The sequence below is a fragment of the Saccostrea echinata genome, unplaced genomic scaffold, assembly GCF_033153115.1.
Source record: "Saccostrea echinata isolate AGI-Se365-2 ecotype Australia unplaced genomic scaffold, CSIRO_AGI_Sech_v1 ptg000029l, whole genome shotgun sequence".
Classification (NCBI taxonomy): Eukaryota; Metazoa; Mollusca; class Bivalvia; order Ostreida; family Ostreidae; genus Saccostrea; species Saccostrea echinata.
In genome coordinates, this window is record NW_026889778.1 from 43137411 (window position 1) to 43156443 (window position 19033).

The 19033-nt window shown below is 34.1% G+C and overlaps 1 protein-coding gene across 1 annotated transcript in view; it reads left to right on the forward strand.

The window, feature by feature from the left end:
• The window catches only part of LOC133195977 (uncharacterized), a 68438-nt gene that overhangs the window by 15587 nt on the left and 33818 nt on the right, over nt 1-19033 (forward strand). Inside the window, exon 5 of the mRNA XM_061331967.1 lies at nt 15774-15881. Within this exon, the coding sequence (XP_061187951.1) occupies nt 15774-15881 (108 nt within the window). The remainder of the gene's footprint in view (nt 1-15773; nt 15882-19033) is intronic.

Here is a 19033-nt window from a genome sequence, read left to right on the forward strand (position 1 = left end):
CTCGATATATCGTCCCAGCCCTAAGAAGAAGGTATGGTTTTAGCTTTATTGTGCCCTAAAAATTTAATGTTTTCAAAAAGTTTTGAAACTGGCTTAAATATTAGTTGACTATATGACTGTAATAAATCAGGAAAGAATATAGCATGATGGAGTACCATTCTGGATATATGACGTCCATAATTTGATGCATTTCTCTATTTTAAACAGAAAAATCCTCAAAATGACCCATTTCAAGGGTTATTTTGCTTAAGAAAATAATGTCCACAGCCGTCGCCCACGTTAATTTTTAGATATACTGTGTAAAATTCTTTGAAAAATCATATATCTCAAAATCTTTGTGGGCGATGCCTGTGGACAATATTATCTGAAAGAAAATTCCATTGAAAATTAATGTCTTCTGCAACTTTTTAAGAAAATACGGGAAATTGCACAAGTTTATGACATCACAATTAGCATTTGGAAGGTCATGTGAGAAAAAAGATTTGTATGATCTTTCTGCATGGAATTTCAATAATTCAAAAAGCATGAGTTTTAATTTTTTACATCACTTTTATTTTTGAGAAAAACACAGGGCAAGATTTGCATTGAAACCATACCTTGTTCTTTACAGCTGTTCTTAGCAATACACACTACTTAGACTGTGGAAGACGACACATCGATATGGTCTAAATAAGTATTAAATTCTAAAGTGTAATATTCATTTCAACTGTACAGGATTGATATGAGTTTCTGAACTGATAATTTTTTGATGACGTTTGTGATTTATTGGAGAATAATGTCCGCGGCATTTCTTTGAACTCGGCAATAATTGTAGTAGAATTGGATATAATTCACATAATTTATTACTATTAGCATGTAAGGGTGGGATGTGTCCTAATTTATGACCTTGAATTTTGAGTTATCTCCTGTATTTAGGTCACCTGAGCTGAAAGCTCAAGTAAGCTTTTCTGATCACCCATTGTCCGTCGTCCATCCATCTGTCCATCTGTCTGTAAACTTTTCACATTTTCAACTTCTTCTCAAGAACCACTGGGCTAATTTTAACCAAACTTGGTACAAAGCATCCTTGGGTGAAGGGGAGTTCCCTTCAAAGGGGAGATAAACAAGAAAATACAAAAATTGGGTGGGGTTAAAAAAAAACTCAAGAACCACTGGGTCAGAAAGGCTGAAACTTATGTTGAAGCATCCTGGGGTAGTGTAGATTCTAAATTGTTCAAATCATGACCCCGGGGATAGAGTAGGGCCACAATAGGGAATCCAAGTTTTACATTGAAATTTGTAGTAAAAATTAATCTTTAAAGATTTTCTTCTCAAGAACCACTGGGCCAGAAAGGCTGAAACTTATGTTGAACCATCCTTGGGTAGTGTAGATTTTAAATTTTTCAAATCATGACCCCTGGGGGTAGGGCGAGGCCACAATAGGGAATCCAAGTTTTACATTGAAATATGTAGTAAAAATCTTCTTCTGAAGAACCACTGGGCCAGAAAAGCTGAAACTTATATTGAAGCATCCTTGAGTATTGTAGGTTTTAAATTTTTCAAATCATGACCCCCGGGGATAGGGCGGGGCCACAATAGGGAATCCAAGTTTTACATTTAAATATGTAGTAAAAATCTTTAAAAATCTTCTTCTCAAGAACCAGTGGACCAGAAAAGCTGAAACTTATGTGGAAGCATCCTTGGGTAGTGTAGATTCTAATTGTTCAAATCAAGACCCCTGTGGGAAGGGCAGGGCCACAATAAGTACTACAAGGGGGGTGGGGGGGGGGGGGGGAGAAATCAGGTGAAAACAACAAGGCCAAAGTTACTCAGGTGAGCATTGTGGCCCATGGGCCTCTTGTTAATTAATAGAAAAAATCTATTCTAAAAAACTTACCTACTTAAAAAAAAACATTTTCAATTGTCATTCTATTTCTTCTGTTTTAATGCATCTTTCAGCCACAGTATTTATTGATAATCTTATTATTTGAATTTTTATTTTTAGGTCACCTGAGTCACTCAGGTTACCTATTGCTATCTGTTTTCGTCCGTCGTCGTGCGTTGTGCGTTGTGCGTCGTGTGTTAACATTTGAACATTTTCAGCTTCTTCTCTGAAACCGATGAACCAATTTCAGCCAATTTTAGCATATGACATCTATGTGTGAAGGGGAACAAAATTTGTGAATTTCATGGTCCCTGCCCCCCTGGGGCCTGAGGGGTGGGGCTAAAACCACCAAAATTAATGCAATCTTTAAAAATCTTCTTCTTTACTCCAGGACATCAAGCAGTCAAACTGTTGACATGACTGTAATAAGTATTGAGCCCTCTACCAAAATTGTGAAATTCATGACCCCAGGGCCAGAGGTTCTGGTGCTAGGGCGGGGTTATAATATTTATTAGATCATATAGTGAAAGTGCATTACTTCTTTGAAAATCTTCTTCTCTACTCCTGGGTATTATTGAAACAAATTGAATACATAGTTATGATAAGCAAGGGTGACTCTACCAAAATTGTGAAATTCATGGCCCCAGGGTCAGGGGTTCTGGTGCTAGGCTGAGGCTATAAAGATCATATAGTGAAAGTGCATTATTTCTTTGAAAATCTTCTTCTCTACTCCTGGATATTATTGAAACAAATTAAATGCATAGTTATGATGAGCAAGAGTGACTACCAAAATTGTGAAATTCATAGCCCCACGGTTGGGGTTCTGGTGCTAGGGCAGGGCTACAGTCCCTGAAACGTTCTACTTTCCCATTTTTCCGTTCGCTCACCGTTCGTTCAGCGTGCGTTCACCGTTCGTTCACCGTGCGTTCACCGTTCGCTCTCCGTTCACAGTTTTGCGTTCACCGTGCGCTCGCGTTCACCGTTCACAAAGCGTTCAGCGTTCGCTCTTCGTTCCGTTCACTTTGCGTTTACCTTGCGTTCAGCGTTCACCTTGCGTTCAGTTTTCATTGTCATTCGGAACTCCGAAGTGAAAGGACTTATCTGTTTGTAGTTAAGGAGTAACAGTTTTTTTTTTTAATTTATTAACTAACATATCGTGTTTGAAGAATCATTATTTCATGAGGAAAAATATCTACGATATATATTTTTATTATTCTAACTTAGCTGTTAGGTTATTTATTAAATTACTCTGGAAAATAAATGTTGTTACAAGCACATTCTGTACCTATGTAGAACGATGCTGAGATATTAAATTTAACTAAGGGCAATGTGCAAATACTTCAAGCACTGCAACATTTTGTTGTTTTGTTAAAGGCGACAAATCATTAATGGAGATATAATTATTCAAGTCAAATAATTACGCAGCAAAATTACGAAAATATTTATTTCTAATACTTTTTTTTCAATTACTACAGAAAATATAATAGAACTAGTACTAGTTCTGAGAGTTATAGCACTGCGGATATCCTGTTAATTTATTATCTTTAGAACGAATTAAATTGATAGTGTGGTTAAAGAAAATATTTATTTAAAATGTAATGCACTACAGAATTTCTCTACTGTAATATGTAAAATCTATAGTTATAGAGAAAAAAAACTTTCTTCACCGTAACTTTATATGTTTGCCAATCGATATGATTAATACCCCCCCCCCCCCTTTCCCCCTAAATCAGTGACTTAGTCAGTACCGTATTTCCAGAATATTTTAATTAATATTTTAAAAAAGCTACGGTCTTTTTTAGAACAAAAATTTCAGTCTCAAAACAAACATGCATCTAAAAAAGTCACAAAACAATAGTAGATCAAAATGTACACGTGTCGGCGGTGGTATTTGAAATTGGCAGAGAGTGTGTTTCACATTCAATTGTTAATGCCCAATGTTTTTTACTAATTTATTATTCAAATGTTGGAATCAAATCTAGAAATGATAAAAATAAATGTTATAACTTGTTGGAAATACTCGCACTTCGTCTTCGATGTGACGAAACTTACACACCTGCACAGTGTCGAATGATTTTGATTGACAGGACAAGCACGTGGACTTCGTGTGAACTTGAAGCAGGAAAATAAAAAACGAGTATGACTGTCAAACAAATGGATAAGATTTGTTGATTAAAAAAAAGTTACTTTCACTGTCTGATATATTTAGAAAAAAATTTAAGAGTTTTTGCTTGATATAGGTACAAACATTTGGTGAAGCCTGAAAGGAGGGGGGGGGGGCTAAAAACTGAATATTACTCTCTCTCTCTCTCTCTCTCTCATTTGTCTGTTTAATAAAAACTATAACACAATATTACTTAAATATCAAGTTCTGAAAATTGAATTTATAACAAATAATATGAATATGTATCTTTGTATCATCATGATCTTGTCCGAGTATAATCACGGCCATCTAGAGATGCATGTAGACGTCTGCTCAATAAATCATAATGAAAAATAGAAATGACACATAATATATTATTGTATTTAATATTTAAAATACGAGCGTATAAATGTAATTTTTTTTTTTCATTACTTTACACGAAATCGCCTTGACACGGAGATATATATATATGAATATAAGTTACACCGCTTTAATTCATTCTATAAATCATAAGTTTTCTCTAATTTGTTATCAACTAAGAATAAACATTTTTATTTTCCAACTAAAAACATCTTTTATACTTCCGCGTTCGGCAACAATTGCAATGTTTTAATGCGATAAAAATCGTGTGATTAAAAACTTAATGTGCATGCATCGTCTTTCTGAGGACAATTTTGGAGAATTTATTTTATTGACTTAATTATTCATTCATTTATTTGTTTACTTATTTATTATTATTATTATTATTATTATTATTATTTTTTTTTTTTTTTTTTTTTTTTTTTTTTTTTGGCACCTGACATTATAATACAATAAAATAGTTTCAATGCAAGGAAAAGATCAGAGGCATTCCGAATATATCGTTCATCTTGCGTTCACCGTTCGTTCACCGTTCACTTTGCGTTCGCGTTTGCGCTCCGTTCGCGTTCTGCGTTCGCTCACCGTTCACCGTTCACACATCGTTCACCAAGTTGCGTTCAGCGTTCACACATCGTTCACTCACCGTTCGCTCTGCGTTCCTTCAGCGTTCGTTCACCGTTCGTTCACCGTTCGCTCACCGTTCAAGTGGGAAAGTAGAACGTTTCAGGGACTGTATATAGATCATATAGTGAAAGTGCATTATTTCTTTGAAAATCTTCCTCTCTACTCCTGGGTATTATTGAAACAAATTAAATACATAGTTATGATAAGCAAAAGTGACTCTACCAAATTGTCAATTTCATGGCCCCTGGATCAGGGGTTCTGATGTTAGGGCGGGGCTCTATTTGTGAAAATGCATTAATGTTTTAAAAATCTTCTTCTCTGCTCCTGGGTATTATTTAAACAAACTAAGTACATTGATATGATAAGCAAGGATTCCTTTTCCAAAATTGTGAAATTCATGTCCCCAGGGACAGGGGTTCTGATGCTAGGGTGGGGTTATATAGCTCCTATAGTGAAGGTGAATTATTTCTTTGATAATCTTCTTCTCTGCCCCTGGGTACTATATAAACAAACTAAGTACATTGTTATGATGTCAAGGATGCCGCTTCCAAAACTGTGAATTTCATGGCCCCAGGGTAAAGGGTTCTGGTGAAAAGGTGGGGGGGGGGGGGCTCTTGATAATATAGTGAAAATGCAGTAATTCTATTAAATAATCCTGTCTGCTCCTTAGTAAGCAGATAAACAACGTGATTACTTATGATGAGCAAACTTCTGGTCCCAGGGTGAGAGGCTCTGGTGTTTCTCAATGGGGAGGGGGGCTCTATTGATAATATATTGAATCTGTAGTAAAAATGCATTATTTCTTTAAAAATTTTCTCTGCAGTTGGGCATATCAGAGGCAAAAAGAGTAAAAGTTTTGATAAGGAAGGGTATTTTTACCAGATTCAGGGTTCTCACTAGGATTTTGCTAACTTGAGTCCCAGGACTCAAGATTTCTGAGAAGGTTGCGTCCCAGCTAAAGAGCCAGGTACGTTAGCTAATGTCAACAGGCCCTGCAAAATACATAAAAAAAATGTGTTTGTGTATCCAAACTATCCATGTATATTTATAAAGTTTATGAACCAAAGTCTTCGTATATGTAATTATTTGGGCGGATCCAAGCTTCGTGTGCCGTTATGTAGTATCCAAACCTATGCCGTATCCGGAAAACAAGCAACTTTCCTCACTTTTCACTCGGTTTTTGGGAAAATTCGATGTGGCCGCAAGCATCGACCACAAAAATATTTTAACCAGAAATACTTTAACATAAAAGGGGTTGATTTATACTGGTTTTGTTCTGGTCGTGGGCTGCGGCCACAGTGAATTTTGTAAAATTCTGATACTATCAGTCGTCTGCTTTACGGATCTTGACATGAGGGGAATGGAATTATCTGGGTGTTTTAATAATATTCTGAGAAAATGAATAACAATAGGATGCATGCTTACTTTGTAAAGAATCTAAATGATATAAAGAATTAATTCAATTATTCAGTTGTTCAAAATTCGTTGTCGCGACCACCTTTTTTACTTTCGTTTTCATCCAAGCAATCCGGAACAAGCATAACATACTTACATGTACAATTTATACATAATATTATATAACGTCTAAATCTTAGAAAATGTGTTGTAAAAGGGTATAATTGAAATGTTACTGTGGTTGATGATTTTTTATAACGACATCTTATGTGGATTTTAGGCAGAAACCTAACGTCTCCAGGTTGTATAGCTAACTCTAAATATAGACGTCGTCATTGTTTACATTAACAACGTAGAGTGACGTGCCAAAAGTTTTCTCCATATTTTGGTATTTCGTTTGATATTTCACTATAAACAATACCGTTGTTTAATCAAACATTTATGAAAAAAATTATCAAGAAATTTCATAGTAAAAGAAAACAGCGCTCAGATCTAATATATCTCAAATTTACGTCAGTAAAAATTCATGCACTGGAAAGTTTACATTAATCAATGCAAAGGTGATTTTTTAAAAAATATTTTAGCACTAACCACCCTTTCTCCGAAAGCTTTATTTGTACATGAATATACCTAGTATATTTTAATTTAAGTAGGAAATGAAAATCCTTCAATGAATTAAATGAATTAAATTTATTTATTTACATTTGCAAATATTTTTCTTAGATGAACCTATAGAAGAGAAAATATGTTCAATTCTGTATGAACTTATTAGGGGGTCAGAGGTCATGGCGTGACCGAATCACACAGCGAGACGATATCTTGTCTACATATTTCTGTCACAGTGACACTGGTTTCGGAACTTCTGAACCGTCAAAGCGATGAAAAAGATAAAATTATTGAAACATATAAATTATTTTTTTTTCGTTCAACAAATGATCGTTAGATCTTTCTTCGGTGTGAAGAATGTTTCTAATTAGGCAAAATCACGCTTACCTTTTTAACCCGAAATTCCTTTGAAGGTATGTAAACTGAAGACGATAGCACCGCTTTTGACTTTATATATAAAGAACTCGTACAATAATAGTAAGATAATTCCCAGTAGCGATCATTGTTTTTGCATTATGAACAGATATTTCCTGAACTGGACTGCTAAACATCAATGTAAGTATTCAAATGTTGGAGCGAGGCGAACTCTCAAGACCAAACAACTTCTAGGTCATTGCGCGTCACAACATAGCAATACGGCGGGCCGTTCGTGTAATAAATGCAGTTCTATTCCGAATATTCTTCTCAAATGTAAATAAAAGTAATAAACAACAATGTTAAAAAGTTCACTGGGAAATGAACTTGGTTGGTACGTGATCAAATCTTCTGAGAAGCCCTTCGGGCTTCACAGGATTTGATCACGTGACCAACCAAGTTCATTTCCCAGAGAACTTTTTAACATTGTTGTTTATTTCTTAAATACATCTTATACATCAGTTAGAAATCCTTTTATTATGATTTTTTGTCTTTTCAAAAAACAACTGAAGTGATACTTAGTTGAGAACAGTAGAGTATATAAATATATGCTATATATATGTTCCTAAAAACAATGAAAAAAATGAGAGTAAATTGAAGGAGAAAGAGTAAGGGGGAATTAAATTTACCTATAAAGTTTTCCTTCAGAAAATTTAAGATGAGAATAGATAAATGACTAAAATGATACCCATTATAATGGAAACTTCTGAATGCGACAACTTCATATAGTTTTAAGAAATAATAAAATGCTGAAAAAAAAATATTAATAATATTATATATTCATATTATCTTTATTTACACAAGTCTTTGAAGTCTAACTCAGTCATTACACCCTCCCCCTTTTTGGATAGTAAAAACACTCCAAAATATAAATCCATTGACTCTTACTTAATCAAAATATATTGATAATAAAAATATCTTCTTATATTATATAATTATATAATTTGATACTCATTTGTAGGAGGGGGCGCCTGACTGTCCCGTTTAGGTTATTGTCATTCTTGATATTCTTAATTTTAGCAAATAAAATTTACAAAATATTGTATATTTAATTTCATTTGCAAAAATAAAGTTAACCAGGAAGGACACTATTTATAAGCTTATATATCATACTGAAAATCTCAGAAATAGGGGAAGTAAAACTACTGGGGATCTGCAGGTGCCCCCCAACGACCCTTGCTTTTGAAATCCCCTATCGCCACCAACTCACAGGTGAAGTACGTACCAGGAAGATATTTTCTATTTAAGAGAGAGATGAAAATAGTTAGCATTATAATATTTATAATCCACAAATGGATACAGGCACGTAAAATTGGATGGAAGGGGGGGGGCTGGCCCCCCAAGTTTTTTCCAGTGTCCCCCATCTTTTTGTTGCAGTGCAGTTAAATAAAAAAAATGGTACTGAAAGAAGTTAGCCCCCCCCCCTCCATGAAATAACATTTTCGAGTGTGTACATGTTTTTTTTGCTCGTCGTTTCTTTCGGGTTGAAAAAAAAATTCTCAGGCTGCCCTCCCCCCTCCCCTACACACACTTTCAAAAACAGTGCTATACGTCACTTCACTGAGATACTCAGATTTCAAATTATAATTTCTTGGTGTTGTTTGTCCCCAAATGATCAACAGTCAGGTTCTAAATCTGAAACCACCAGAGGAATAAATTCAACATGAACCTGGCTGATGCCTGTATTAATGTTGAGGAGTATTGGTATAAACTTTAATGCATCATCTCCATTCGAGGTCGATGTATAAAAGATGGACTCGTGTTGCATAGTAGATCTAATTTATTCTAAAAAGATTTTTTGTTAATAGCATCAACGAATATAGACTTGTTGACAATTTATAACTTCAGCATCATTTGTGACAAAAAGACTATTCTTTTTTCTTTAGCTCTTAATTGAAAATTCATTTGTTTTTCCTTAAACTTCATGTACATGTTAACTAATTTAAAATGCCGTTACCTTTTTTTCTGTACACAAACAATTTCAACTATGATGAATATGTAACTAAGTTTGACATTCAAATATACGTATTTTGAAGAAATAAAATCAATTGCGTCATCTCGTGCCCTCCGATTGTCGGAAAGGCCAAGAAGGTCGATTGGACCAGAAGGTGCGACATTCGTGTCAGTAATGCTGTATACAAGGCTTGTTAAAAAAGTCTTTGGAAAATGGTGTTTTTATTTGTTTTGAAAATCAAAATATAAAAGTCAGATTAGTATTTTTATTTATTATAAAATTCAAAGTCAGATTAGTTAATTAGTAAAAGGTAATGACTAAAGAAGGGGGACACTCCCCCCCCCGATACGTAGTGGCTGAGTTGTTAGTAATATCATTAAATCCTGATTATATACATGTACTGTAAAAGTGGTTATTTACACTGGTTGTTAAGTACGCGTTTGTGACTGTCAAACATTACGCGTGGGTGTAATATACGCGGTCGCACGAGTTATCGAGAAAAATTTACGCGGCCATCGATACTAACATCGAGTTGTCCCCCTTTGAAAAGGTCAAGAAGTTTACACGCATGAATAAGAAAAAATAAATTAGAAATTAAACAAACAAAACAAAAAGAATTTTTACTGGTCATCGATATGTGCATGTTCCTTGGATTGCTAAATATAACGGTGATCTGCACGGTCAAAAGCGGTGAAGTGTGAACAACTGGTGTACGCTTCACTGTAATTATTTACGCAAGCTCAAACTTTTAAGTGGGATCTACTTACCTGTATCTTGGTGGCGAGTGTTGACAAATAATTCGATAGGTATGTTTGTATAGTGACTGTGAGTTTGTGTAACATTTTGAACTAATTATTTGAAATTAAGAGGTACGAACTTGTACATACAAAGGAAATGAATATGAGAATGACGTTTTGAAGCTCTACTTACGTGACGTTGTTTGTAATGTAATTATCTAATCACGTGCGTTCAATACCACGATTAATATATGACTGGTTCGACCTTTATATCAGTATTAGTAAAAGTCTAGAATGGATCCAGAACTTAGAAATTTTGTGACCATACGCGCGGGGGTATTTTACGCGGTTCTAAGCTTACCGCGTAAGTAGTGTAAATTTCCCCCACGCGTAAAAAACCACTTTTACAGTAATCCCTGTCCATTTTTTGGCTGCCCATTGTTCTATTTTGCATGAATAATTTAATATTGTTTTGAATTGTTGTTTTTAACCTCGAAAAGGGCGATTTTTGGTATTTTAATATTATAATTTGAACCTAAGTGCAAATAGGTCAAAATTAATGCTAAAGAAAGTTATATTTTACAGTTCTTGTTTGTTAATAAAATTAAATTTCAATGAGCTTTTTGCATTGTCTATCTTTTATTTGACGTTCCGGGAAAAAAAAATTAAAAACAAAATTGTGGAGAAAAACGGACTGCACATTAAGCAAGCAATTTTGACTGCAGATATGATATTCAGATGAATCGACACTATGGAGGTGACAAATTCTTTCAATTAAAACGTTCTTTTTGTGCAATATTTTCTTTGAAGTAAATAAACAATGCAATGTACGTAAAAAGTTTTAACATCTTTTACATATAAAATACAATGGTACATAAAAGTTGTTTTTTTTTTTTAAAATATAATTCAAAATTGACGGCAATAATGACGTCATAGTGCTCAAAGCGGTTAAATGCAATAAAATACATTCCATCTTCAGAGGGTTATTGCAACTAAACTATAAAAGATAGATAAGAATTGTTAATATATTTATAAAGTGTACATTCTCAACTCATTTCTTTATGATTATTTTTAATTTTCAAAGAAGGGCCGAATTGCACTACTAATGTACCTGGCTCTTTGATGCGTCCCAGAAAAATTATGTTGAGTCCAAACTAAATTATTGCAGTATCCTTCCATCCAAACATCAATAAAAATCTTTATCATTATTAGTTTGTTTACGTAGTATTAACATATTCAAGTATATAAACTGGTAATGCATTCAAGCCATATTCTAAAATACACGCGTAATCAATTAACATAAAAATAACTTGGTGTTTATAAAGCTAAAATTAACTGTTGCATAATCAACTAGTACCCAAAAGTTGACTGTATACAATCACAGGTGTCATGTGCGATGAGGCGTAACTAATCCTGTCGGTCGTCTGCACTGGGTGAAATTCACGAGATAATCAAGCCGCATTGTGTATACAAGCAGTAATTATGGTTTCTACGTGTAGATAACACTCACAATTCAAAAGTGTTTTTTTTTTTTAAAAAAGCTGCAGTGTGTTTACAGCTGTCGGAGTTTGGCATGCGACACTATTATGACTATGGACTAATAAACATGAAATATCTTATGATCAATCCCTGTTTTAAAAAAAAAAAGAGAAATAAGTATAAGAAAAGTTGTTTCTTGGATAAACTTTATGATAGTTACAGGAAGATTTCGATTAAATATTTCTTTGACAAGTTCTAACATCTAAATTCCCCGTTTTCGAAATCACCCGAATTTTCTCGCTAACGAGGACGCATCCGATCATGAGTCTGCGGACGCATCGTTTTTAAGAACCTTGCGTCCCAAGTAATTTTGCTGCGTCTAGGACGCAGATTCTTGCGTTAATGAGAACCCTGCAGATTTTTGAACTTCTGGACCATTTGGTCAAGAGTTCTGGTCCTAGCCAGGGCTCTATTAATTTGTATTCTACTGAGAGGAGTTATTCCCCTTTGCTGTTTACTTCTGATAATTAATCACTGTAAATAATGTACTTGAAAGGTTAATAGAATAAGGCAATTATGCAAGAATTTTTATTGTATAATACAAAAAGTATTTTCGTAGTTTTAATGATCAGGTATACTTGTAAGTAATAGATAAATAAAAATGAGACAAAAATAACTTGTCTTATTAAATGTTCATCAAAGACCAAGAGAGGCCTATGTAAGAGATTTCAGCAAGGAATTAAAATAGTATAGAAGCACTGGTAGTTTGCTCAGTATACTGTATGGTGATAGTGATAAATGGGGAACAGACTAGAACCTAATTTATGAACTGTTAATGAATACTGGACTAATTATTTTGTTGATCCTGATCACCCTATTTTTCTTGCTTTTGGGCAACAAAGCTTCACCTTTCAGTTCATTTTATACTCTATGGATCCTCTAAATTGTTGTATTATACTTAGGTGACCGTTAAGGCCCTTGGGCCTCTTGTTTAAAAAAAATAGCTTGTCCCCATAGACTTAAATTCAATCTTTGTTAATTAATTACTGCTTAGTTAATTATAATTTTGAAACTTTCTCTTGGTAAATCCTTTTCTACTGTAAACTGCTTTAAATTAATATCAGTGTATTATGTACGTGAGGGACATTTAAGGATAGAGAATTTGGTCCTATTAGGTTTGGAAAACCTTAAGGGTTAGAGCAAAATAAAAGTATATGAAAGTTATAAACACTAGTGGCAAGTATCCTAAGGAATTGATCTTAATTTCTGGGTGTAGTAAATCTGAAGAAGATTGAGACACCCAGTTCTTATCTACAATGGGAACCTAGGGGAGAAACATGGTGCAAGTAGTACCTTACCCAGTCCCCGTTTCTAGATAAGAAAAAATTTATTATAAGCACTACGTGCTATACCCTCAGACAGAGGTGTCTTAATAATCACTTCGATCATTAACTCAGAGTTAAAGGAAAGGGGGAGTACAACACAAGGTCAAAGTTTTGCATAAGAATATATAGGAATCTTCTGCTCAAGAACAACAAAGCCATGATTAGTTGTAGCGTAAATTAAAGTTTGCCCCCACCACCCTTTTCAATACTGAACTGATTTCTACTTCTTCCTAGCCAATGTGCTTAGGTGAGCCATGTGGCCCGTGGGCCTCTTGTTAGCTCACCTGAGCCTAAGGCTCAAGTGAGCTTTTCTGATTACATTTTGTCTGGCGTCCATCTGTCTAGCTGTCCATCTGTTTGTACACGTTTCACATTTTCAACTTCTTCTCAAGAACAACTAGGCCAATTTCAACCAAACTTGCCATAAAATATTGAGTAAAGGGGATTCAAGTTTGTTTAAATGAGAGGCCATGCATTCTTCCAAGGGAAAATAATTTCCAATTAGTGACCACAATGTACAGTCACATTTTTACATAGGAATACATAAGAATAATCATAATTTTGGGTGTATTTATTTTTTTTTTAAGACATGTTAAAAACATTTAAGAAATCTTAAGATAATATTAACTAGTGCTAATTGTAATTGGCACCGTTACAGATGTTCCCCAAACACTTCTTTTCATTTAAAGTGTAAGCCAGTCGAATTGAAGCACATGTGCATGAGCGTGTTTTCACGATATCTCATACATATCATAATGTAGAACCTCCTTATGTATGACAATGTTTTAAATATCAAAGTATTTTTCAAAAGATAGGAAGGTTATTGAGATTTCTTATGTCAGCAAATCAGAGGAAGGTTAAAGCTGATTCAATTGTATCAGTCATTTCACTCCTCGCACAAGCACGCACATGGATGCAAATGCACGCAAAACCACCTTTGTTGCGCACATCTACATTTTTTCAAAAACTTGGCCATAACTTTTTCACAGTTAGCACTAGGCCTTTCAAATTTCAAAGGTGTATTCCTCATGACAAGACCTTCCTTTGGATATGAAGAACTTTGACCTTTTGACCATGACCATGGAGTTTGACCTACTTCTGAAAAACTTTAACCTTTCCCATAAGAACAGCTGGTGCTATGACTTTTATATTTTGCATAAGTATTTCTTATAACAAAGAATTTCCCAGCATACCATTAATTTTGACCCTTTGACTTGACCTTGGAGTTTAACCTACTTTTAGAAAACATTAACCTTTACCATAACTTTTGAATGGTTGGTGCTTGTGCTTTCATTTTTATCAGGTATATCCATTGACACAAGTCCTTTCTTTTTGGTAACAACATTTTTGATCTCTTGACCTTGGAATTTGACTTGTATTTGAGAAAGTTTAACCTTTGCTGTAAGCTGCTTTACTGGGGCATCAGTGTTTCATAAACACATCTTGTTAGCTCACCTTAGCTGAAAGCTCAAGTGAGCTTTTCTGATCACTTGTTGTCCATCCGTCTGTCCGTCCATCCATCTGTAAACTTTTCACATTTTCAACTTCTTCCCGAGAACCACTGCGCCAATTTTAACCAAGTTGGTACAGGGCATCCTTGGTGAAGGGAGTTTAAATATTAAAATGAGGGACCAACCCCCCTTCCAAGAGGAGATAATCAAGAAAAGACAAATATAGGGTGGGGTCATTAAAAAATCTTCTTCTCAAGAACCAATGGACCAGAAAAGCTGAAACTTATCAGGAAGCATCCTTGGGTAGTGTAGATTGTAAATTGTTCAAATCATGGCCCCCGGTGGTAGGATGGGGCAACAATAGGGAATCAAAGTTTTACATTGAAATATATAGGCAAAATTTTTAAATATCTTCTTCTCAAGAACCACTGAGCCAGAAAAGCTGAAACTTATGTGGAAGCATCCTGAGGTAGTGTAGATTCTAAATTGTTGAAATCATAGCCTTCAGGGGTGGGGACACAATAAGTATTTCAAGGGGGGGGGGTCTGGTGAAGAACAACAGGGCCAAAGTAATTCAGGTTAGCATTGTGGCCCATGGGCCTCTTGTTTTTTTTAAAAAATCTTCTTCTCATTACAAGAACAACAAAGCCATTATTTGTCATATTAAATATAGAAGCATCCTCAGGTACATATGTTATGTAGATTCAAATTTGTTCAAATCAAGCCTTCCTCCCTCTCCCAGGGTTGTTAATTTTGGACCACTCATACATTTAAACTTTTTTTAATATCTGCTTTTTTCCTGGCCACTGTCCTCAGGTGATTCATAAGGCCCATGGGCCATGAGATTTGTTTACCATTTAGGTTAATGTTTAATTTAAAATGCATTTTATTTAATTAAGCCATTCCAAGTTTTTTCTCTGTTTAGCGTCCTACCATCTTTCAAAAACCTACCTACCTCTTCGCAAAAAACACACAAACCAAAAAATAAAACAAAGACTTCATAGTTGTAAAAATTATGCCATTTGAAAAATCTATTTTCCTCGTTGAAAGATCTATTCTTCAGCAAAACTGAGGTATTAAATGCTTAAAATATTTCTTATATGACATATTGTAGACAAATTTTTATAGAAATTGACAGAATTTAAAGATTTTGACCAGAATAATCGATTTTAGGACTCCTGATTCTGTTTGTTTTTTCTGATATGGGGTGTCAAAAACCAAGGTGCACGCGGACGCTAAACATAGAAAAAACTTGGAATGGCCTTATATAGTACATGGAAATAATTTTGTAAGTAATAGACAATTTCATCCCACAGTTCCATAGGTTTTACTCGTTGATTTTACTTTTAATTGTTTTTCAGGACTATGTGTGATACTCAGTCAATCATCTATCCTGGATATCAAAGAATGTGGCATGTTTGCAAGTGGGTGCCCGGATAAGAATTATATACCTACAATGATGTATCAATGTTAGTATTCTTAGAAAGTTGTGAAACTTTCCTATCCAATCATGGTTTTATTATTTGTTTGAAAATTAAGATAATATTTAATTTGTCAATGTAAGTGCTTATACTTTTCTGTCTAATATGCAGTTTACTTTCTCCTAAACAAAACTGACTAAATTAACAGTTTCCATTGCATGAAGGGCATCTGAAAAGTTCTGAGAATGGTTTGATAAAATATTTACCATTAAACAGAAGTTAATGAGTTTGATATATCTGAATTGAAAAGAGCAGGAAAATATGTGTATATAATTGCGACACATCGTGGCAAGCCATGGGTTTTGTGTCCATTCTATTTCCACAAACCTGTGGCTGTCTCCTATAAAATTTCTCTCGTTCTCATGAATATTAATAACATACATTCAACCAATGGAATAACATCTGACGCTTCAAGTCAGAACCAATGACAATGATCAGTCTATCTTGTATTTGGATGTAACCATAACCATGAGCTGTACATCAACTTCGGTTCGAATTTCCTTTCTTAACGAGTAACGTATTCAGCGTTCTCACACAACGTCTACATTTGAAACCCTGTATTTTAATGTAAAACCTTGTAAGTATTTTAGAATATACGTTATTCACCTCTGTTCTTCAGGATCTATCATATTTTTTTTCAATAAATCTGCCACACATAGCAAACATGATTTCATTATGGGCGCCGCCATTTAAGCGTACCAAAAATTGCTACAGAGTGATTTCATTGGTCAAGGTAAATCTGGCATCACTTAATAAATATTCAATGATTCAGTCACAAGAATGAGAGAATTTGGTAGGAGTCAGCCACGGGTTTGTGGAAATAGAATGGACACAAAACCTGTGGCTTGCGACGATGATTGCGACATCACTTTGTATTTTTAATGATGTAAATAATATATCCCAAAATAATGTCAGAATTCCGTTGTTTAGTAAACTGGAAAGTTACAATTTTTTGTCCGAATCAGAACATCGGTATAGTCATATTAAGGGCTTCTTTGAGAAGATTTTTTAAAGAAAATATGCATAGAGCTACAGTAAGACTATAAGAGTGGTACATTAAATCAGCAATTCAGTATTTCATTTTATGATTGGTAAATAAGCTCATTTTATGACCGATTACAACAGATCATAGACATTCATTAAATTTTTTATACGCCTGTCTTTAGACGGGACGTATTATGTTATGGCGTTCATGTCCGTCCATCCGTCTGTCCATCTGTTAGCTTTTTCGTCTCGATCCGGCTCATAACTTTAATACTATTAGGCCTAGGATTATCAAACTTTGTCAGCTGATACTTCTTGGGTAGAAGGTGTGTCGCACATTTAAAGTAGGTCGCTCTGACCTTTAATCAAGATGCTATGGCCAAATATGGAAAAATCCTGCCTGGCTCATAGCTAGAAAACTATTGGACTTAGAATCATCAAACTTGGCCAATTTATGAATCTTAGGTAGAAGGTGTGTCGCGACCTATTTCAAGGTCACTGTGACCTTTAATTTAAGTGAAATTAACAAAAAACTGTCTTTTTTACTATTAGATTAAACAATCCCAAAAAATGCAAGAGTGTTGCAGTATCCTTATTAAATAAATGTTAAATCAAGAAAATACTTATTTTTTCATTATATACTTTACAGCAATCTATAACAAATGTAATGTTACAAGAGAAATTCTACCTCTCCCATGGGTGTAATTATCAAGCACTGGTCAAGGAGAACTTGATAACAGAAAATTGCATGTCAAATTAGAGAGAAATTAATGAGTTTAGTGTGAGGAGCTAACTGGTAGAGCATCTCTGATCAAGCAGGTGTTATCTATATCTCTTGGGAACTGGGCAAAAAGAATCAGCCGTGTTGGATTAAATAGTTGGCTAGTCTAACTTTTAAAATGAATTTGGTGAAAAGTAATTAAAACTTATTTGATATTGTATGATAAATTAATTTGATATTGTATGATAAACTAATTTGATATTGTATAATATAATTAAAACTAATTATACTCGAGAGGGGGGTGATATTGGAATCAGCATGCCCATTGTTCATATGAATTGCAGCTTAAAACCAGTCTGACATTAAATCTAAAAAAAATCAAGTATTCAAAATGTTTTAATTATGGTAGATAGTCCCAACAAATCTAAGAGTAATGCAGGAACCTTATTAAAAATGTTGCATCAAGATTATACACAAGTTTTTTGTTTCTTTTTATAAATCTTTGTAACAAATTTAAAAAAAAAAATCTTTGTTTTCAAATTTAATTTCAGAATGACATAAATATGCATTTTTATTGCACTACAAAGCAGATAGTATTTATAGATCCATTCATCTCTTGGGAGTAATGAGTGGGACATGCATCCAGTTAAAGATTAATTAATGAGTTCAGTGTAGGGAGGCTAGCTGTCTCAATCATTTCTGTTAGAGGATCTCTGATCAAGTCAGGGGCATGATGGAATCAAGTTATTTTTTAAAATAACTTTTTTAGGTTACTTCACTTATCTATTACTAAACAAAGAAATAACTCATTTGAGTTAATTCTTAAAACATAGAATGCCTATCAATTTTGCCAAAAAACATCAATATTTTGAGTTTGTTGCTGATTTAAGATGATGTAAGGCTGAGAAAGTTGTAAATATATGTACTTCTTTTAACAGACTCAACAGACTTCATATCTCCTGAGCAGATAGGATGATATTTATCAAAACATCATGATATTTTTCAGGGAAAAATAATTCCATTTCATGAACATTTCAGAGGTCAATTACACAAATTCCGCCAATTTTGCCAACAGTGAGACTAATTTTCCTGAAATTCTTGAATATTACTGTACAATCTCTACAGTACCGACCAGACACAACCTAACAGAAAGGGAACCCAGAGCGGACCCCAGGTTCGCTCTCTGGGTTCGCTTCGGGTTCGACCAGTCAACATGCCAGTTTGTAATCTAAACATTGTACAAGCAAAGCGTGTGAATGTACAGTGTAAAAATATTATTAATATGATTTTTAAACATGATTTTACAATTATGTATTTTAATTCTCCGGACAACATGCAATATTTACACATCTATTTTCATAATTTTTTATTTTTAAAAATCTATTAATACATTATATATTTTTATTATCCAGGTAGCATGTTACATGTATAGTTG